Source organism: Zootoca vivipara, chromosome 2 (genome assembly GCF_965207765.1).
Source record: "Zootoca vivipara chromosome 2, rZooViv2.hap1.1, whole genome shotgun sequence".
Taxonomy (NCBI): Eukaryota; Metazoa; Chordata; class Lepidosauria; order Squamata; family Lacertidae; genus Zootoca; species Zootoca vivipara.
Window position 1 is genome coordinate 67,571,877 of NC_142584.1, and position 22,901 is coordinate 67,594,777.

The 22,901-nt window shown below is 41.3% G+C and overlaps 1 protein-coding gene across 2 annotated transcripts in view; it reads right to left on the reverse strand.

Moving 5' to 3' along the window:
* The window catches only part of TRAIP (TRAF interacting protein), a 28,604-nt gene extending 8,694 nt beyond the window's left edge, over positions 1–19,910 (reverse strand). Inside the window, exons 1-8 of one of the 2 annotated variants that reach the window (XM_035108056.3) lie at positions 19,722–19,910; positions 18,573–18,726; positions 15,937–15,994; positions 14,296–14,379; positions 10,566–10,605; positions 6,042–6,169; positions 2,263–2,357; positions 880–993 (exon numbers count right to left, since the gene is read on the reverse strand). In XM_035108056.3, the coding sequence (XP_034963947.2) occupies positions 880–993; positions 2,263–2,357; positions 6,042–6,169; positions 10,566–10,605; positions 14,296–14,379; positions 15,937–15,994; positions 18,573–18,670 (617 nt within the window). In that variant the 5' untranslated portion in view covers positions 18,671–18,726; positions 19,722–19,910. The remainder of the gene's footprint in view (positions 1–879; positions 994–2,262; positions 2,358–6,041; positions 6,170–10,565; positions 10,606–14,295; positions 14,380–15,936; positions 15,995–18,572; positions 18,727–19,721) is intronic. The other variant, XM_088663190.1, reaches the window with a different exon arrangement.
* Between the last annotated feature and the right edge of the window lie 2,991 nt (positions 19,911–22,901).

The window sequence follows — 22,901 nt, forward strand, 5'->3', positions numbered from 1 at the left end:
AGCTTAAGTGCTTGCAGAAGTTTCTGTTATATATACAAGAACTTCCAGGGAGGAGACAGCACTGATCAAGCCAACACTGACTTGAACAGTGTTAAAACACTGATACACTACAGCGTAGGCGAGAAAACATGCTTTCAGGGGAACAGCACTACTTGGTTTGGGCCGGCACAAGCAGCAGAATGGCAGAAGAGTATATTCCATGTCAAAATGCACAGGGTATTTAAACAATCTTGAGTTGTGTGCAGTATTTTACATTCTCAGTAATGAAATGAGATGCAACAATTTGATTTTGATTTTTAAGTTCAAGGTTCTAAAAGCAATTTAATACTATTATAAAACAGTGCTGAAGTTACTGATTACAGTGCAGGTACACTTCATGCTGGTAGCTCATTATTAAAAGTTGTGATTACCCATTTGCTATCTGACATTGCCTGCACAAGCTGTGAATTATAAATGGTATAAATAGAAAGGCCTCTAGTGCACACAGTGGGGACTGGCGACTACAGCATACTTAATGTCACAGCCGTGTAAAGCACTCTGCTCAGCACCAGGGAGATATTCAGGGGCCATGCTGCCTTACTCAGAATCATGACAATAATTCATCCCCTCCGTTCTCATCAAACAATCACCTCCTAGGCACTCTGGCAAAGCTCTGAAGGTGGTTTCCATAGCAATGGATGTGTCACTAACGCAACAATAGCATACTTGCAGTGTTGAAATCTTCCATCTATGCCACCTCAATTATATTCACCAAGGCTTAGCATTGCAACTAGCGTTCGGCCAGAGAACCTATTGTGGTTAACTTCTCCACCAATTCCTTTAGGGGGTACCACACAAACCCAATCCAAGTCAATAAGCTACTGCATTTAATACACCTACTTTTTCAGTGAGATACAATAGACAGCAAGCTGTTCCACTGCAGCCTGACCTGTTCCCATTTCGCGGATCATCTTTTCCACCTCGGGATGTTGACTTTGCAGCAGTGTCTCAATCCTGGTACGAAGGAAGGTAGATTACAGGTGGGTGGTTGTTTTTTGTTCAGTGGCAGTTTGTCCATGTTATACAAAACACAGAAACAGTTAATCCTGGAATAGACACGTCTGGTATTTCACACTAGCAATGATTTCCCCCAACATAGCTGGATTCATATGCACACTAGTGTACTTCAGTTGAATGTGAATTATACTGCTGCATTCCCCCCCTCCCAAAATGATCTTACTGTATTTTATGTAAACCACTTGATTTCATGTATTAGATTGTATGTAATTATTATATATAACAAAATCAGGAGTGTTAAATTTCCTCTAGCAAACATACTCAGAAACCTGGCCATTTGTAAGAAAGTTGAGCATCAATTATTATTATTATTATCGGACAAGCACATGATAAAGGGGCAACGCTCATGTTGAAAACACTTACCATATTTACTTGAATGTAATGGGCCACTGAATCTAATTTTCGTGATGAAATTTGGCAAAGAAAGGTACACATTACATTCCTTCTTCCATCTGATCCCTCTTCCCTTCTCTTTGGTTAGCTGGTGCAAGGCAGAGCAGAACCTTTGACCCTCAAGGGTGTCCAGAGTGGAAAGGAGAGGCAGATACAGGTGGAAGGAAGGAAAAAGAGGAAGGAAAGGAAAAAAGAAGGAGAGCAGCTGTGATCTGGGCTGGAGAGTGAGAAGGAGTAAGAGGGAGAGATGAAGGAGTTGAGAAGGAGGAACAGAGCAGAGTAGTGCAGTGAGTAAGGACTGCCATGGGTTCAGGGAGCAGAAGACCAGGAAACAGGGTGGCCAAGATGCCACACACGCAGGTTGCCAGCTCCTCCTTACTGCTGCTGCTTACTTCACTCCCCCCCCCCCCCGGCCACCTCAAGCCAAAAAAAGGGAGAGTATCCCCTGACAAATCACTGTAAATCTTTTGCCCTCTCCAGAAAGTTTGAATTCAAGAGGAAGGCTGGGTCACGGGAGACCTAAGACACTGCATGCTAGTGTGCCCTGCAAATCCTAAGTACTGTATTTTCTTGAATGTAATGTGCCCTCGAATCTAATGCACACCCTAATTTTTGCAACATATTTGGGAAAACAGGTGTGCATTATAGGAGTAAATACAATAAGTGTTTCTACTGCAAAGTTACAGACTCAGAGTTGGAAGAGGCCTCAAAGGTCATCTGGTCCAATTATGTCTTCTAGAAATGTGAGGTTGCTCAGCAGTCTACTAACAGAACCAGAAGATGTATGTATAGAGCCAAAGCTTGTTTTCTTACCCCTCCAATGTTTTCAGTCTGTTTCTCAGCCTTCGGGCCTCCTCTTTTGCACTCTTCGCATCATCTTGCTGTTGCTCCAGATACTTCATTTGTTTCTGAGAAAAGAAGCACCATCTTTGTGCAAGAGGAATCCCCATGGAAGCAAAATTTGGACTTAACATCAAGCCATTTCCAATGCCTCTTGCTACTTCAATAGCCCACAGTCTACATTTCAGGTGTCTGACATATCCATGCATCATAACTTATCAAATAATAATATTTACAGATTCAGGTCATTGCTTACAAATGAGAAAAGTACTTAATTCCAGGAAAAACCATTCCCCCTTAAATACTTCTTGTTTCCACTCTTGCAATGCATTTTTTAAAAAGTGCCACATGAATGCTTCATGGCAACTTGTTCATGATCTGTAGATAACTATCATGCATGTGGTCTAATTTAAGTGCAACATAGTAGAAACAAACTTGTGCCATATCATGATTTCTCTTTTGTGAGCAGGAAAATATCTCAAAAATTCCTTCCTTTCATTTTACTCTGCTCTCATGAGACCACCACTGAAAGTTTATCCCACTAACATATTGTAACAGTTTCTATACTTATATTAAAATGCACAGCTTCCTTGAATATAGAGTGACCTGCACAGGATCAATGCAGTGTGTGTTTAGGGAGCTTCCTCAGCAGATTTAAAGAAAAGAAACCTCCTTCAATACACTTGTGATTTCTAGGCTTTGATTGGGTTGGTCAGCTTGGCACAAACTTCAAAGGATCCTGCCTACTTTCCCTCTGAACTGAAAACTAGGGAAGAAGCAATGCTGTTTGATCATACTTCAGAGAAAAGACTGGTCAAAGACTAGAATATCTACAAGATGATATTAAACTTTACTCCATACAGAAGGTGAAATATTCTAGATGTATTTGCCAACATACTACGTCACTACCTCATGTACTTACAGAAATGAATGCCTAAAATGCTGGCTGGCTGATGAGAGCTCACTCAGTCTTTGATAATCCTCAGTTTTTACAACTCTTTCCAATTTTAGCATTTTAACCCCTCAGCAGCATCTAGCTGGTAATGCTCTTGCATTTAATGGCCAGAACAGGAAGGGCACAGTGGATTTAGCTTCTGCTGTTGCTAGAGAGGCTCTCTCCAGCACAGCCAAGAAAGAAAAGAAAAGCTTGCCCGTTTGGCACTTGTCCCACATTGATAGCATGCTTGGAGACAACTTCAGTTGCAATTCTGTTTTTCAAAATTGGGAAGGAATTCTAAGCTGTAGATAGAAAATGCATACAAAGTTTGAAAGCTGTCTCCAAATCTGAGGTGAGGTGTGGTTGCCTCAGATTACATAATTAATAGACTTAGCCCCAGTGTCTTAGAGCAGCTGCAGACTCTTCATGATTAGAAAAAGCACCGAATAAAGTACACTTCACTGAAACATCAAATGTCCTGGGCGAAGTCAGAAAATGGAAAAGCAATGAAAAGATAGCATGAATGATTTGTGTATCTCAGCTTCTCTCTGATCATGTCATGTTAAAAGTGCAGCCTAAAATGCGACATCTGTTGAGCACCAAGAGAAACAACCCCTTTCCGCTTGCCAGTTCATAAAACTCCATTCATATCAACAGAGATCTAAAAGGCAGAAACAAGTCGTTATAACCCATCTAACTCACATCATTTCCAGAAAGGCATCTTGACATGGAAGTTCTCACTTAAATGTCTTCCATTATCACACAGCCAAATTGTGTTTTCAGCTTAGCCCCTTTTCTCAAGGCATAGTATTTGAGAAAATATTAGTCTATTTTCTCAGGGCATAATATTTGACCCATGGACCTATCACTCATGTGGACATCATATCAGGAATTATGGTAAAAATCAATTTACTTGGGCATTATTTTTGGCTGGGATGGAAGAGGATGTGACTAGTATTCTAAAACCAAATTAACATTTGTCTTCAGCAGATGCCAAGGTCGTATTCCTTAAAAAAATATGAAAATTTTCAGCCTAAAATTCCGTTAAAATCAGCCTAGTCTATAGAACAAGAATAAAAAACCAAGATATAAAAAAGAAAAAGAAAAGAGAGAGAATAACTATAAGGTTATTTATCACATCTATATCATATCATTTATCCACACACACAGAGGCGGATCCTCCCAGATCTTACTTGGTCATATTCCTAAGCAATGCAGGAGGAGATACATATTCTCAAAACAGACTAAACTCACTACAGCTGCTTTTACATGCTAATGCAGGACACTGGTGACGTACATACTTCCCATTCCAACCCCTTGATAAGCACAATTGTGACATTTTTATAGGGACAGTTTAGCACAGGGTAGGGAAATGCAGTTGGCTGAAGGCCAGTTTCTGATCCCCTACCACCTCTAGGTCAGTTTGACTTCAGGCTATGAAACACTTTGATGCCCTCACAATGGGCTCTTTGCAAGAGGCCTGTAAGGAGTACAGTGCTGTGCTTTGAAGTCCCAATGATTTGTTGACTGTTGGCACTTCAGAAGCACTGCATGTGGGGCTTCTTATTTATATTGTTTCTGAAGCACCATAAATCCCCTGATTGTTGGGACTTGTGCCCAGAGTTTCAGAAGTCCTTTATGGCCCAGCTGTCTAGTTACTTGATCACACCTAACATCATACATGACATCAGGTGATTGGGCCAAGCCAGCCTCACCTGCCAAACAGCCTGTTTTCCCACCCCTGAGCGAACACCAAACCAGCAAAACCAGGAAAGTGTTACATCCTGCATTTTGGCTTTTTTAAAATAAAGGCAAAGGGAAGCAAATGCCAAAACCTTAGATTTAGAATCATCTGGTACTCCACGATGGAAGTCTCACCTGCCTGGTTCATCTTTTGTCTCCACTGCTAAGTCTAAAATGACTTTTTACCTTAGGATGGTAAGTAGTGATGTATGGAAGTGAGAGCTGGACCATAAAGAAGGCTGATCGCCGAAGAATTGATGCTTTTGAATTATGGTGCTGGAGGAGACTCTTGAGAGTCCCATGGACTGCAAGAAGATCAAACCTATCCATTCTTAAGGAAATCAGCCCTGAGTGCTCACTGGAAGGACAGATCGTGAAGCTGAGGCTCCAATACTTTGGCCACCTCATGAGAAGAGAAGAATCCTTGGAAAAGACCTTGATGTTGGGAAAGATGGAGGGCACTAGGAGAAGGGGACGACAGAGGACGAGATGGTTGGACAGTGTTCTCGAAGCTATGAACATGAGTTTGACCAAACTGCGGGAGGCAGTGCAAGACAGGAGTGCCTGGCGTGCTATGGTCCATGGGGTCACGAAGAGTCGGACACGACTAAACGACTAAACAACAACAACAACAACCACCTTAGGATGCTGGATGTTGTACATTAAAACTTTCAAGTCATACCATGAGATGTATTTAAGATACAGTACAATCATAACGTATGTGGCGGCTCATTTTCAAGGGTTCAATGTATACATGGAAGCATATATACTCAAACTGCCTCCATGCAAGCCAGTGCACTGAGCACGCCTCCCCCCCCCCCAACCAAGGCAGAGAGCTTAAAAGCTCTTTCTGCATTGGGAAAACCCCCACCTTACTTGGATTTAAGTCCCACAATTCCAGTCAGCCCACCTTCAACTGTGTATGGTTGAAATCACGCAGGTTAAATGATTTTACAGTACGATGGCATCTTACATGCAAACACACAATCTCATACTTCTTCTTTACCTTCAGATATATGGTAGCCAGAAGAGAATCTGATCATATTACAGACCCAGACCATTTTGAACATACCTTGAGAGTAGCACACAACATTGTCATCTGAGTCACAGATTTCTGGAGTGATTCAATGGAGGCATTACGCAAATCCAGGGTCTCCCTTAGTGAATTCACAATTGTTTGGATATCCCGTTTCTCCTTCTCTGAAACAAAAAAACACTATTACAGTGCTTCAAAAAATCTCCCCAAGTTTTGTAGATCTCTGGACTTGGGGCAGGAACATGACTTGAAAAACAAGCAAAGCAAGGGGAACTTTCAAAGGCATAAAACAGGGGTGGCTAACCTGTTAGGGCTCCAACTATTATCAGCTCCAGCCAGCGTGGCCAATGATCATGAATGACAGGAGCTGTAGTCCAGCAACTTCTGGAGGGATTCAATTAGCCACCCTTGGTCTAGAAATTGCTTGGAACTATTGGATGGCCATTACTGAATCTGTTCTGCAAAAACCATGTGCCACTTCAAATAATCCTCATTACAAGCTCTACTAAGCTTTAAGGTTTATTTAGAACAAGAATAACAGTGTGCTCTCTTCAGAACCTGTTCAGTTGGCAATGCCAATATGGTAGCCATCAACTCCCACCCTCCCAAGCATCAAAACAAGCTCCAGTACAATTAAGTACTGTGCAGGGTGTCAGCATTATTCATAAACATAACATTTACAAAATCATGAAATTTTGGTGTCTGATTTTGAAAGACTCTGTATTCTGTTTTTGGTGTGAACCCTTGTGTGCTGGGTACATGCTTAAGTAAGATTTCAGCTATTTCTGTGAATAGTGAGACAACGCTGATACACAGAACAATTATGTTACTGTATTGTTACGTTCCTATTCGAACTCATTCACTTTCACCACACTTTGCACCCTGAGCAAAAAATTTAAATGTACTTTGTTTGATTCCTGGAACAAAACACATTGTCCCAGTTTGTGCATCTGCAAAAGTTATAGGACCATCAAGACTTCATAAAAGACATATTTATATTAGCGATATGACAGGCCTGCAAAACTGATTACCCCCCCCCCCCCAAGAACACCTAAAGTGTGTCAAAGCTTCAATGTGTTTGTTAACCAAGCAAGGTACAGTGCTACAAGCCACTCTCATGTTCAATACAGCAGTTGCTCCTGTCTCAATATGCAGGCTTTGAGGGAAGTTGAAACAAAATTAAAAAATTCATTCCAGTAGCACCTTAGAGACCAATTAAGTTTGTCATTGGTATGAGATTTCGTGTGCATGCACACTTCTTCAGATAGTTGTTCATCTCAGGGAGAGATGTAGCTTATTTTTGGCTCCTTAATTTGTAAATGTAGAGGAAGGCAAACAGTCCAATGGCGTAAGACAGCTCGTTGGAAACAGAAGAACCCTCCATGGTTGCTCAATTGAAATCTCTTCATTTTACTGCATTCTCGTGTTTTGGAATTTTTGTCATTCATATTGAGTGACATTTTCCCTTCACTGCCTATGACTCACAGCTGCCTACAGACAATGCTTTAAAAGCCATCAACAAAGTCTCCAAGGCTTTCACTTAACTGCCTCCATTAAGCATTTCTAAAATTAAAGTTATAATGCTCTTTAAAGCAATGGGGAAATGGAATCACATGAGCAACCAGACACATGGACCGTCATTCAGACAGCTGACAAAATCCGATCCCCTCTTCAGTTTCCTACTTCTATTTGGTTTCTCAATTATATGCAACACCTCTGCAATTTTTCACTACAAAACCACTGACATTAGGCAGGTACAAGTTTCGTAACAAGGAGGCATTTACCTTAAGTTTATCTGAATAGTCTCACGGAAGTTTTTCACCAAGCTCAGCTGTGTCATGCAAAATCCCTGTGGCTGAGCAGAGTCTTTAAACTCTGGTCAACAAGTGACCCAAAGCATTTCATGTATATATGTGTTTGGAGTGGGGCGAGTGGAAAGTATCTTAACTCTTCAGTTTTAAACACATCATGCAAATCGTGTTAATATTTATTTTTTAAAGGTAAAGGACCTTTAAAAAGGGGCGTAGCCAGGGTCAAAACTAGGGGGGGGGGGCAAACCATGGTCATTCAGGGGCGGGGCCACAAAGTGGGAACATGGGCGGGGCTACAGGGCCAGCTGGCCTGACGACATCGTGGCGGCGGCGGCCACCTTGTGCTTCTGGGGCTGGCAACGGCGGCGGCTACCCTGCTTGGCTGGAGAGGACGGGAGGGTCGGGCAGGCGAGAGGGGGTGACAGGGTGGACGAGGGCGAGGCAAGGCACGGCCGCAGTCACGACGGCTCTGAGGCGTTGCTGCATATCAGCATAATATTTCAACCATGTTGTGGGTTCAAGCCCCACCTTAGGAAAAAATTCCTGCATTGCAGAGGGTTGGACTAGATGACCCTTGTGGTCCCTTCCGACTACAATTCTATGATTCTATTGATATATTGCCATAGCATATGCATCATTCTGCTTTCTTGAATTGTCCTACTCCTAGGCATAGCAGCCCACTCCTAGAGGCCTAGGTGCCTCTCCCCCCCCCAATTACTAGTAAATACCGTATTTGAAAGAGTCATCCCCCCAATGTTGATGGGCTTTCTATGTGGGGCTTATCTGCCCCCCCCATATTTTATTAAGAATGGAAGAGGGAGGGAAGGAAGGAAGAAATAGAGAGAGGGATAACTCATATTTGTGGGTGCCTCTGGGTGATGCTGTGATGCTGAAACTCTGCAGCAAGAGGACGGGAGGGTCGGGCAGGGGAGAGGGGGTGGCATGGCGGCGAGGGCGAGGCAAGACAGGGCCGCAGTCACAACGGCTCCGAGGCGTTGCTGCATATCAGCATAATATTTCAACCATGTTGTGGGTTCAAGCCCCACATTGGGGAAAAATTCCTGCATTGCAGGGGGTTGGACTAGATGACCCTTGTGGTCCCTTCCGACTACAATTCCATGATTCTATTGATATATTACCATAGCATATGCATCATTCTGCTTTCTTGAATTGTCCTAGGCATAGCAGCCAACTCCTAGAGGCCTAGGTGCCTCCCCCCCCCCAATTACTGGTAAATACTGTATTTTAAAGAGTCATTCCCCCTCCATGTTGATGGGCTTTCTATGTGGGGCTTATCTGCCCCCCCCCCCAGTATTTTATTAAGGATGGAAGAGGGAGGAAAGGAAGGAAGAAACAGAGAGAGGGATAACTCACATTTGTGGGTGCCTCTGGGTGACGCTGTGATGCTAGAACTCTGCAGCAAGAGGAAGATACCGGTACACCTGTACAGGAGCCTTGTAAGCAGCTTTCTCTCTGCTTGATTTACAGCAGGCACGTCCAACAGGTAGATTGTGATCTACCAGTAGATCACTGGATGTCTGTGGTAGATCACTGCTAGATCACTGGCACCCCTAAAAAAAGCTCACCCAAACTTTTCCTCCTCCCTAAAAAAAGCTGAACTATGTTGAAGACCTAAACAAAAATGGGCCTCCCTCCCTCCTAAAAGAAGCTCAACAAGTTTGACCTAAACCCCCCAAAACAGGGCTTCCCTTCCTTAAAAAAACTCAACAGCTTTGACCTGAACCCCCCAAAAGGGGGTAGATCACTCCCAGTTTTTAACTCTGTGAGTAGATCAGTCTCTTGGGAGGTGGCCACCCCTGATTTACAGTATACAGATGCAGGAGGAGGGGCAGACTGGAACACCACTGCTTTTTATAAACATCACTGTGTCTATCAAAGCTACAGCCCCCCCTTCTTATTCACTTCCTTTTAGCCTTGCAGGGCCACCTTAGTCAAATTGAATCCTCTGCACCCTCATTAAATCACCAATAGAACTGTTAATGCGATCCCTGAATGCTCATTAACAACTCCCACTGAAGAACAATAGGGTGAATAGGGTGAACCTTGCCTGAAGGGATATTCTGCTCCATTGTCTTAACTGCTTAAGTACCGGTAGCCACTTTGCTTTATTTATTTGATGTGTTTTTGTTACAGCTGTGTTCCCCCCCCCCGCCCCCAGCAAGTGGAGAGCTGCTCTTGCTAAAGCAAAGCCCTTTCCACTTCAGTTTTTGGAGGGGGAAAGTGCTGGTTATGGTCTGTAAAATACAATAATTTTTTGCTTCTAGGGGGGGCAGCTGCCCCCTCCTGCCCCCCCCTACACCCATGCCTGACATTTAAGTCCAGTCATGAACGACTCTGGGGTTCCGGTGCTCATCTCGCTTTACTGGCCGAGGGAGCCGACGTTTGTCCGCAGACAGTTTTTCTGGGTCACGTGGCCAGCATGACTAAGTCGCTCCTGGTGAAACCAGAGCAGCGCACAGAAACGCCGTTTACCTTCCCGCTGGAGTGGTACCTATTTATCTACTTGCACTTTGATGTGCTTTCGAGCTGCTAGGTTGGCAGGAGCTGGGACCGAGCAACGGGAGCTCACCCCATCGCGGGGATTCGAACCGGCGACCTTCCGATCGGCAAGCCCTAGGGCTCAGTGGTTTAGACCACAGCACCACCCACGTCCCAGTAAAGTCTTCAGTAAAGTTAATACTGTACTTTACTGAAGTCTTTACCCTCTTCTATTTTTCAACTCACTCACCTTTCATGGCTAACTGGGCTTTCATCCTATCCAGTTCATTCTGAAAGATAACACATAAAAAACCAAATTAGGTGGTAGCACAACATACAAGCCCTCATCAGAGCTTTAAAAGGTGTGTCAGAGTGATCTTAGGATATCTACCCAAACACTATTCACACTCACACGGACCAAGTTATACAGAAAGTAGTCACAACTGTCAAAGCTTTATTAATAACCTATATCCTAGGATTATTTTAGAAGTGGGCGGCGGGGCTGGAGCTCAGAACTGAAAAAAACATTAAGAGCGATTGTCTTACCACTTGCCACCCTATTTCTCACACTGTCATTTTGCTTTTGTCAAACAGCTTTAGAAATCTCAAATGGGAAAAACAACAACGTAGAAGTATTTCAACACTATTTTAACTTAACAAGGCAGCCAAACACAGATCCTGCCACAGAGAATTTGAGTCCCAAATATTTTTAACTAATATTTGTAATCAATGGATAATTAACTGGAGGGCAATAGTGTTACAAAACTAGTGTTTGGATAGGGTCCAAAAAGCAATTTATGAATGCATCTGGATAGAGGCACAATGAGTCAAACCAAAGCCTTGTTTAACACTCATTCAAATGAGCTTGGATATTGAGAGCGACACAGAACAGCAGCTGGATGAAAGGGCAGCAATGAACTGGCTGGCACCAAGTAGGAAGAGGAGGTGCCAAATAAACACCCAAAGGATCTTTGTAACAGCTGGCAGTATTTAATACTGAAAAAAGAAAATACATGGCATATAGCCAGAATTTACAGTACTTAATGATGCCAACAAGGATCTAGTTCATTCTCATATTTCTACTTTAAAAAGGAAAAGGAAAAGCAGATATATCAGTTGGGGGGTGGAATCTGATGAGAGTCTGTGTGCAAACCCTAGAAAGCATAAAGGCTGACTTAGGCCCGCAGGACATAGCAGACAAAAGCTGGGCATTGAGTGAAATGTAGTATGACAGCACCCTCACCCCCCATCAAACACGGCATGTTACTGAAACTATTCATGCAAAGACATCACGTCTATATTAATTTAATAAAATAATTAATTAAATAAGGTCACCAAACTAACAGCATGCCATTCATGGGGCACTGCAGTATATTGTATTGATTTTTAGAATCTCATGGCAAATATGTTGTTGAAGCAAAATCATTAGGAAACTAAATAAAAAAATTGGAAGGCATTGATTCAATAGGAAACACAAACTGACAACATAATACGGGGTGAAATATTATTGTACACGCACAGCTTGTATGGGCAGTGAAGAAGCCAAAGTATCTCTCTTCCCTTACTTGATAGCAATACCAGCAATATGTACACTAAGGCTTCCTTTCTATTCCACTGAAGTAAAGAAGAGATGTGTTTTATAGGAATCTCAATAATGCAGCTCAGTAGACTGCCCAAAGATTGATAAGGGAAGCTTAGGGCAGAGATGAAGAGGGCTTATGCTTGCCCCCCATTTGTATGTACCTATATTAAAATGGGAGGAGAGGAAGGGCTGATCTTAAAATAAAACATGTGGGAGAAAGTGTTGCCAAGTATGACATGACAGAAGAAAGGGAATGAGGTCTCTGCCAAGTCAACTGGGATCCAGAAAGTGCAACGAAAGAGGCAGCCCAGGGTTCAGTTCAGCTATGTGGAATTATGAAGAAACCTGGCGCGAATGCTAAGTTTCGAAGCAGAAAATGGGAGCACAGTTATGCAGTGAAGGTAGAAGGAGCCTTTTATGGTGGTACCCCAGCCCATAACTAATTTAGAATGTGGATCATTTTTATTTCAGGGAAATTGGGCGATGAATGGGCTATTTGTATGTACATGAATGGTTAGGAATTTTATGCCAGTGACAAGTTTTTTGGGGGGGGGGCAATGAGAGATTTGGGGCACCTTAAAGGGTCACAAATAAGTGGACTTTAGCCCACAAGAAAACTTACAGTACCATACAAAGTTTGTTAGCCTTTAAGTAAGGTGTCACAACAGACCAATTGCTGCAACAGACCAACACATCTACCCCTCTAAATACTGGAGCAAGATAATTGATTCCCCTCCCCCCATTCCCATTCACTTGTAGCATCCACAAAATAAAAACTAACATTAGTGCTACATATGCTAATAACTATTAGCAGCTGCCAACTTATAGGCAAGAATGTTCTTGTTATAACAGGAAGCAAACCAAGAGATGGTGTTTCTCTTTAATGCCATGCCATCCTACTCTGAAAAAAAATGTGGTTTTCAGTATTTTGCAGCCCAAGAGTAACACCTGGCAAACCATTGCCACTTCATTCAAGTGAACTAATGCATTCTATGGCTCTCTAGGTGTGCTAGCATAAGCCATTCTCTTTTAGAAATGTTTCGGTATTCACTTTGCCAATTGGCTGAACTGTTACCTAAGGTACTCAAGAGCATGTTGTTGCTATGACAGGCACACATTTAATTCTCAGTCATCCTTATCTGCAATAACTTCCCTTTGCTGAATAGTGTACCTACTGAATAATATGCTTAAAGAAATCCTTTAAAGAGAGCTTTTATGTGCTTCAAATTATTTTTGAATCTATACAACTACCTTGTGTATTCAGCACATTTAGCAGGTTGCTTTTAGCCTCTCTTCTGTAAATATGACAGCTTTATTTCTGATGGAACTGTTACCTATATCAGGGAATTAGGCACACAGACACAAAACTTGTTGTCATGGAAATTCTAATTATGACAACCATAGCACATGCTAACTTTAAACACAAGAGGGTAGAAGAGTCCTATTATATCAAGGTCAATGAAGACTTTTTAAATGACTAAGATACAGAGGAAATAGCATTTTGCCAAGGTTAAATTATTGTGGGAGTACAGCGCCATGATTTTGCATCAAGGATTTCTCATTGCCAGCATGGTAGTGATGCACATTAAGGCTGCAATCCCACAGACATTCACCTTAGAGTAGGTTCCATTGGTTCTAACTTAATGGGGTTTACTCCAAAGTAAACACATATAGCACTATAATTAATGTACCTTCCCAGATGAAGCTTGTCTTAAATATTTATTCGCAACATAGTATGTATCTTAAAATTATAGCCTATGTTTTTCCAAGTCTTTTAACATTATTATATATCCTACACCAATACACACTGCACAATCTAATTTTTGTATTTTTTTAAATGTCTCTCTCTTGTTGTGGATCAAAAAATCTAACTGTTAACACTGAGGAACAGTAAAAATGTAACTGTGCCGAGTTGTCAGATGAAGACTATAAACAGTATTCTTTTAACAGCTTCCACCCAATGAGCATTGCAAAGATTGCAAACTATCCTCTCTTTGCTCGTTCCTACAGGCAACTAGAACAACATTCCATTCAGCCTCCAGACTTTAACATAGCTATGTTACTCCTGATCTGCACAATATCCGAGGATAATAGGAAGAGGCTAACAAAAACAAACATAATTAAGAAGGCAATGCTCTTTGAAAGGAGTCTGAATGGCAGAAAATTGGAAGAAATTGATATAATTCCTTCCATTTCAACTTGCCCTTAAAATGAAAGCATTTTTAATCCCGAAGATCTGAGGTTATGTAGAGTCTAACTGAGGTGGGCCTCCAGAAGCAGAAACAAGTGCAGAAGCAGATTCACCTTTGATCCTATGTGAGCCAATGACAGCAAATATTTACAGGGGAGATTTTTTAAAAAACCTAGATGATGGGAGCAAGCTGTTGCACGTACATACCTGTAGACTTTCTGCATCCAGTCCTGTCTGTTCCTCCAGGGCAACATCAAAGAACAGTTTGTTGATTATGTGTCTTTTGCCAACCTACACATAACATGTGAAAGAACAAGGGCATGACTGTGAAAAAGGAGGAGCCTGTTGCAGTAAGATGGGAAATGATGTTTCAAGACAATGTAAATACTGAGATTTCAGAAGACACATCTAATCTCTCTCTCTCTCTCTCTCTCTCTCTCTCTCTCTCTCTCTCTCTCTCTCTCTCACACACACACACACACACACACACACACACACTTGACCTTGAATCAGGATGGTTGCTTGTGTTTACTAGAAACCATATTCTATAGTACAGTGCTTGGAGGAAAGACAGTTCTGTTGGGCATCAGGCACAGCAAGGGATATGAATGTGACCCGTCTAGCATATTGCAATGGAGCATATGATGCACTTCACATCACTATTGCACTATGAAATTCTTTGGCTCAGAATTCCAGCAACAGACTTTCCAAGTGTGGAGCCATTATTCCAGCACAAAATTTTGGAATTTTGACAAAACAATTCAAGCACCTTGGAACCAAGTGCAATTTGTTCCCTGGCAGCTTTAGCTCAGCAGCTGAGGCTAAGCTCATGCTGTGCCAAATCCAAGTACGTGCTGCTTGCTTTATGAGAAAAAAATATTACTGAAATTGAATTTCATAGCTTTCTCCACCTCCCCCATGCAGCTACTGCTTTGTGTTTTAAGTATTATATACAGTCATGACACCAGCTAATTGCATAGTTACAGCTACATAAGATGTTATTTCACGATAACTCCATGGTAACCCAAAGATGCGAGAGGCGGTGAAGAACAGAGGGAATCAACAAGTCAGAAGAGCAACAAGGGCTAAGACCTGGCAAGGACTGAAAAGGCAAATAAGAAGGCAACATGCAGCTTGGCACCTGCACACTGGTGTTACTTTGAAGCTAATAAATAACATTGTAACAGCCAAATACCAAAGGTCTTGACTCTAATTATTGCCATATTAACAGGGTACATCACACTATGGCCACCATCCCAAAAGCTCATTTACATATAACTAACAGCTCATGTGTACGGGGCAGGACTTTTGATTTTTCCTTGTATCTGCAGCATCCCCATTCCTATTTCCATTATCCACAAAGGGATGTTCAAGAAACAGAAGTCAAAAACTGACTACAGCTACTTGCACAGCTAGCAGCTTAGATTTAGTAATTTCAATGAGAGAAGGGGCTCTGAAGAAGAATCTGAAGAAAGCTAGTCATACTCAAGCCTATCTGCAATGGAAGACCTCCCTCTATCATGGGCTCATTGAGGTCCACCTGAATAACCCTGGCACCATGGAGACACCATGTTATTTCTGATCCTGATACCAGACCTGAATGTGATTTTTATTGCGAGAATATTTTCTAAGCTGCTTTGAGAGTCTCAAAGGTTGATGGGCTCCTTCTCCAAAGTTACCTTCTCTCACTTGGGTAGTCTTTCTTTCTCTTCTGACCACACCCCTCCACCCAGACTGGACAGGTTGTTACTGCAACAGAACTCCTCAGCCTTGGAAGGCAAAGTACTCATAACTTAAAGAGGACTAAATATGACAGATTATTTCAGTGAGCACAGGTTGAAGACCAACCTGGATTCTGCATTGTGGACAAGTCCGACTTGGTGCTGTGTCAAACCACTGGAGGAGGCTAGAGGGGAAGAGATGACAAAGTGATTGTTGACAAATGGTGCTTCTTAACAAGAACCACACAGGTAGTGATGTTAAATTCTGGAGAAGAATCTTTTCGAGAATATTATCGATTAATGAGAATATTAGATAATTTTCATTTAAAATAGGAGAATATTCATTTTAATGCATTGAAAATGATATAATTAGTTAATACAGTGGTATCTCGACGTACGAACAACTCAACAACCGAATTTTTCAACTTGTGAATGGGGCAAATGGCCGCACACTTACGAATTTCTCGACATCTGAACGGAAACTGCGGCGGTTTTAGATAGGTTTTTTTCGACTTACAAATTTTTACATGGGGTTGCTTTGACTTATGATTTTTTCGTTTCCAATGCATTCCTATGGGAAATCGCGTTTCCAGTGGTGCTTTTCGACTTACGAATTTTTCGACCTACGAAGGTGCCTTCGGAACGGATTAAATTCATAAGTCGAGGCACCACTGTATACATGTTTATTCATGGGTAAACTTGTTCAGATGGCAACCAGAAACTGTACAGATACTTTTATTCATGGGGCAATGCAGTGAATTCATATTCTTTGATTTTTTTGCACCAAACTTGAAATTGAAAATTGGCATGTTAATGTTTGATACAAGTAAATTCAGTAATAGGCTATCTTGTGCTAATAGCTCTAACACTTAATAACTGTTTTGGTGACTAAAACACAACTTGAGAAACAAATCTATATGCATACATATAAAAAAGAAGCCATTAACATTAAATGTATTATCATTATATGGTAATATATTTTACTATGTCAATCTCTGGTAAAAGACACCTTGTACCATTGAATGGCACTAAAAAAACCAGTTACTGGCACTAAATAAAAATATAGAAATGTCAACTGTTTAAATCAAGGCCACCTCACATGCTGTTACACATAATTGTATAGGCTTAGATACTTTACGTGTATAAAGCACTAAAGCTACTTTCTGTTAAAAAACACACCACTTTATGGCCAAGGGTATAGAATTGCTAAAAATAAGGTCACATCAAAATAGGAAAAAAGGGTATTACATATAGTTGAAATACATACGAATTCAAATGTTCATAAAATTAAATGAATAGCATTTTTTTTAAAAAATGTTTTCTGTAGCTCACATTTCAGAACTGCCAATGGTGAATGACACAATGCCCGGTAATGTAACTGGTTCAAAAAATCATTATTACTTACACTGGCAATATCACAGCATGACTTATTATTTACTAGATTTTTAAAATGTGGGTAAAATTGGTTCTTACATTAGAATTTACAGTTTGTAGAGAATATTTTCTGGAGAATATTCTCACCTAACTACACACAGGTATTATCAGTTATGAATCAAACTCATCTAGTCTTGAGACAGACAGACAGTTTTAGAATTAACTCTGCCATGGGACCAACGCCCTGTAATACATAGGGCTGCAATCCTGTGCACACTTACTACCCTGAGATTTACTTCCATGCAAGTTTTACACATTTCAACTCCCATTTAAAATAAAGCATTTTTGCTGAAATTTCAGTTTGCAACATCACAGTGCTGAATATCTTAAGTATTATTGCCGTTGCCATTGGGATAGTCTTTAGCTTGGTAGACAATGAGTTGTACAAGGTATGCAGGCTCGCTTGTGATATAATTATAAAGAAAGTGATCTAAATCATGATAAATGAATAGGATATGGATATGCCTTTGGAATGTATAGAGTTCGTCTTGAAACACTCCTTTTGACATATCTTCAATATGGGAAATAGCACAAAATATGCACACATGCCAATCAGTGCATTAGGCTAGAAATGGCTTAGTACCACTGTCCTTCAGTCCTCAAATATTTTGATAGGCACCCGTGACACAGAAGGAAAAGCAGAGGACACAACAAACTGAGGAAATGAGTTACAGATCTATTTTTATCAGGCAGAGAAAAATTACAGTATTGTCCTACTCGGGGTACTCCTAACCAGCACACTGTTTCTATAACTGCAATTTCTTGATGATCAACATATCCACCCCCCCCCAAACCACAAATACACCAGCCAACAACAAAAAAACTTGCCTTAATGCTTCTTTCTTTTGTACCTACAACTATAATATCAGCCTGCCTGGGCCCTTAGATATGGAGGAACAGGCTCTTTTCATTGTCTCACCATCATGTGGTGGCATGATATATGGCACCCTTTGTGGAGGTGCCCTGATTGTAGAATAGCCTACTCCTCTGAAGTATGGCAAGCACCAATATTGTTGACATTTGGGAGCCAGCTAGAAACTTCTATTTGCCCAGAATGTTCACTCACTGTTGGATTTTTAAAATTCTGTATATTTTACTTACACTTACTCTTATTTTTGCTCCCTTTGTAACCTGCCTTGGAATCATTTGAACAAGGGCAGGTTAAAAATGCTCTTAATGAATAAATAGTAAAGAATAAGATGTTTCCAAGTATTATTTCACAAATAAGATGTAAAGAAAAGTTGATGTATATAAAAAAACAGGAGAGTTGCTCTGGTTCTTAAATAACTTTCCTCCACCAATTTTGCCATTTGCTTATACAGTACTCACCATAAATGGTGGAAAGTATGTCCGCAGTGAATAGCTGCCACATCCCTCTCATTATCAAAGAAATCTGAGCAGATGGTACAATGGGCACGGATAGGCATCCTTTATAACTGCAAGATCAAGGAAAAGATGCAGACTCAGATGCGGAACAGCCTCTCTGCAAAAAGAAACACCAAACTTAAAAGAGGTTCTGCCCAATAAGAAAACAGTCACAAGGGCATATCCTGAATGCTGCTTCCCTTTCCCCACCTGTACATTGAAGAACTGAATTTGCACTTGCTGATCTCTCTGTGCCCTGCACTACATTCTAGGTTACTGGAAACTTAAAAAATAACAGCAGCAAAACCCAGAGGGGAAAGGATTCCTTCCTGCATTTCTGGTTTTGCTCTATACCGGTAGTACCAAACAGTGAGCGAAAACACCATACACTCCCCTCTGGAGCTCTTTCACTGTCACTCAACTTGGCAATACCAACTATAATACGGGATGTTCAGTTGGTCAACTACCACTAGCCAGCAAGATATAGGTCAGATATTCATTATAAACAAAGTATTTGCAAAACATTAGGACAGAGTACTGCCCCTTGTCAAAAGAAGGATTCAACAAGCACAGACTGCTTTCAGAATTTGATGAAATCTGTGAATTCTTTCTTAGATTCCCCTTCTTTGAAGACCGTTTTCAAAACAGGAAGGAAATGAAGACGGTAAATAATAATAATAATTCCCTCCCCAACTCCACAAACCTGCTGAAGCCCACAGGTTAAGAACCCCTCCTTTAAATCTCTACCTTGGGCTAGTCAGTGTCTCCAAGAATAACCAGCCTCACGAGCCTAAGGGGCATAGCTGCCAAGTTATCCCTTTTTTAAGAGATTTTCCATTATGCTGAATAGGCTTCCTCGTGAGAAAAGGGAAAACTTGGCAGCTATGCTAAGGGGTGGGGAAAGAACCTTTGGTTGCGGGGACTGAACAGAAAAAGAAAAAAAAACGTACAGTTAGGCAGCTTCCCAAACTCACAGAGCCTCTGCCTATAAAAGGCTGGCAGCTGTGACTAAAAAGAGAGAGAGCCCGCGGTCCAGTCCTCTCGCCCAGCTCCAGGCAGCTGGAGCTGGGGATGGGGAGAGACTTCTCTCTCGAGATGACCCGCGAAGCTTACCCGCCTGTCTCGAGCTCTTGTCCTCCAGCTTCCTTCCCCCGCCCTGAACCCGGGAAGCTTCCCTGGAAGGAGAGCTCTCCCTACAGCCGCCGCTATCAGGCCCAACAGTGAACCTGTCGGTTTCCAATTCGAGCCTCGCTTTGTTGCCGGATTCAAATTTGGTTCCTATCTCAGTGATTTCCGGAAGGGAACGGAAATGACGTTCTTAATTAAAGCGCGGGAGCAAAACAGAAAAAAGCCCCCCCCCTTCTGTTTTTTTAAAGCTTCCGACACTGCGGCTGCCCTTTTTGAGAGGCGGGGCTAATAAGTGCTCGCACCCCGCCCGGAGCGCGCGCCGCTAAACGGGGAATGGGTGCTGCAGAAGGCAAAACTATCTCGCATCGGTGCTGCGCTCTTAGAATTAGAGAGGGATAGGGCTTGTGTAATCGGACTTTTTATTACATTTAGTTCTAGAAAAAGCTGCCTTGAACATGGGCGTAGCCAGGATTTATGTTGCGGGGGTGGGCGGAACTTCAGTTACGTATTTTTATTGAATTATTTGCCGCCCCCGCCCCCCGTGGCTACGTCTATGGTCTTGAGTCCCGTCAGGGCGAAAGGCGGGGTATTAAAAATATACGTAATACTGTAATCTAAAATTGACAAGCAATTAGAGATCAAACAAAAATGTCTCAACAAGTAAAATCGATATATAAAAATGATACAGGGGGGGGGAATGAGACATTGCACTGCCTTTGTAACCCAAGAGAATCCTTAATAAAAATAATTTTATATTTTTTTAAAAAAAGAATTGGGAAAATATAGTGAGTATCTGAAAAAGGAGTGCCCTCAAATTAATACCTCGAATTGTCTTGACTAATTTCCACAAAACAAATTTTGGTGTAAGAATTTAAGATAAATAGAAAAATAGAGAAGAGGAATTGAGAAAGAAAATGTTGACTGAGTATACAACCGGACCTGCGTTGAGGATGAAGGAAGTCAAATAGAAATGAATAAGAACTGAATTAGGGATGTATCTGTAACATCTGCTTTGCATTTGTAGTTGTAATATCTTTTTGTTAGTTTTATTTGTGAGTGTTGTCTGTGTTGGTGTTGGTATAATAGATCAATTATGTGTGTGTGTGTGTGTGTGTGTGTATTTGTGTGTACACACACACATACATACACACACACACACACATACCATATATATGTATATATAGAAAATAGGAACTTTTTGTACAAGGATTTTGTACAAGGATTGGGGAAATGTTAGATTTGATGGCATGATGCCCATTATACAGCAAAAATTCATACATGAGGTTGCTTCTGGCTACAGGCTATTTATTTCCTTACCTGCCAGGGAATTGAGACGCTCCTCCTGCCACACCAAACTTCTACAGAGAGAGAGAGAGTGGCTGGACATCCATAGTCCTGGATGGGTGCTGTCACGGACCATTACGGCTGCTATATTCAATATGAGATGAAGCTTATATACAGTTTTGCCTAAGGGATGCAATTCTTATATGGAAGTGGTAATCGAAAAGGGGCTGGGCAGGGAATGAGCTGGAAAACCTGCGACGATTGCTCTTTCTACAGAGTTATTAAAAGGTGTAGGAATAATGTCCTGTCTTGAATCCGGTGTCTACTGTTGCTTGAGGGGACTATTATTTATTGAAGTTACAAGTCTCAGAATTAATTAAATAGGACGTATTGCAAATTAAGTGTGCACAGAATTGCACCCTTGCATCCTAACCATGGTTATTTGGAAATAGTTCATAGGTTGCATCCAGTGTTAGAGCAGACTCCTTGAAATTATGGTAACAGATTTGACCAGTTTAAGTGCATTACGGTAATTCCAGTAGTTCTGTTCAAAGTAGAATTGGATACAACCCCATGGTGGTATTTGTTTCCATTTGGATAAGTATGCTTAGGATGCATCTGTGCAGTGCAATTCTAAGCATGCTTGGTTAGAAGTACCACTAAATATAATGAATGGAAATGAGTGCTAAGTGGGGTTCCTGTGTATGGAACAAGGTCTCACTGCAATGAGACTTCCCCTCTCTGACTTCCCCAAATCTGTCTTGGAGGTGTTGAGGAGGAGGGGAAAGGCCTGTTGTACTAGGCGACCTCATTCAATGCATATGGCAATTTAGTTGACTCCAGTGTAATGAGATTTACTTCTTGGGAAGCGTTTCAGATTAGACCCCTTGAATGCTGTGTTTCTAACTTCTGACTAAGCATTCCTTGGGTCAGGTAAGCTGCATGTTGAAAAACAACAAAACAATTAAAAATATATGTTATTGAGGAAATGCAGTTATTATCACCCTTCTTTTGTCGTCTTCTTTAACCCCACATGAAGACATTTCCACACCCAACCTCCCAGATTTGTCTAAACCAGTTTTCGGCACATTTTCCTGCAGATTTGGGAATGGCTCTGGGGGCTTTTAACTGAGTGTATTTTGATGTTTTCTTTTTCTCTGCAATTTCCCCAACGGAGCAGCACCTCAAGGGACTGCTGGCGCTGTTGCTTATTTTCAAAGCATGGAAGCAGCAAGTTCACATCCCATCTGTGTCATATCTAATAGCAATGTACAAATCTTAGGAAAATCTACAGTTTGACATAACAGGGTTTCTCACAGAAGAACTTATTGTAGAGTTTCTATAATAAGACTCCCTTGTTTGGCTTTGCTAAACAGAAATAATATGGTATCTAGAAACAAAGAAAGGCAAAACAATTTGGTGGGTTTTAGCTGGTGAAGACATTTCTGTGGGAATTAAAAATTCAACACCATTTGTGCTTCATTAAATGCAACTGCAGGCTGTCACACATTGCATAAAGGTTGTAAACTTGTCATTTTGGTTGTGAAACCTGGAAAAGAAAACTTTTCTGGTGATATTTGACACTGCGAATGGATTATTTCCAGCCTTCTGTTATGTGCAGAATAAAGAGATTAATTTAGCTTTGTAGAGATACGGTATATAAAATATTTACCAGCTTACACAACTGTATGCAGCTGGATGACATGATGGGTCTGGCAACACTTGCATAATTGGTCTTTAACATTGGTTGGGATAGATGTCACATGTATTGGTCAGAGGGCTTTTGAGCCTCCTTTTATATAGAATAGTTTCAAATGCACCTTTGGGAAATCAGTTAGGGACCAGGTATGAAGGTGGATTTACAGTTGCATTTATACCATC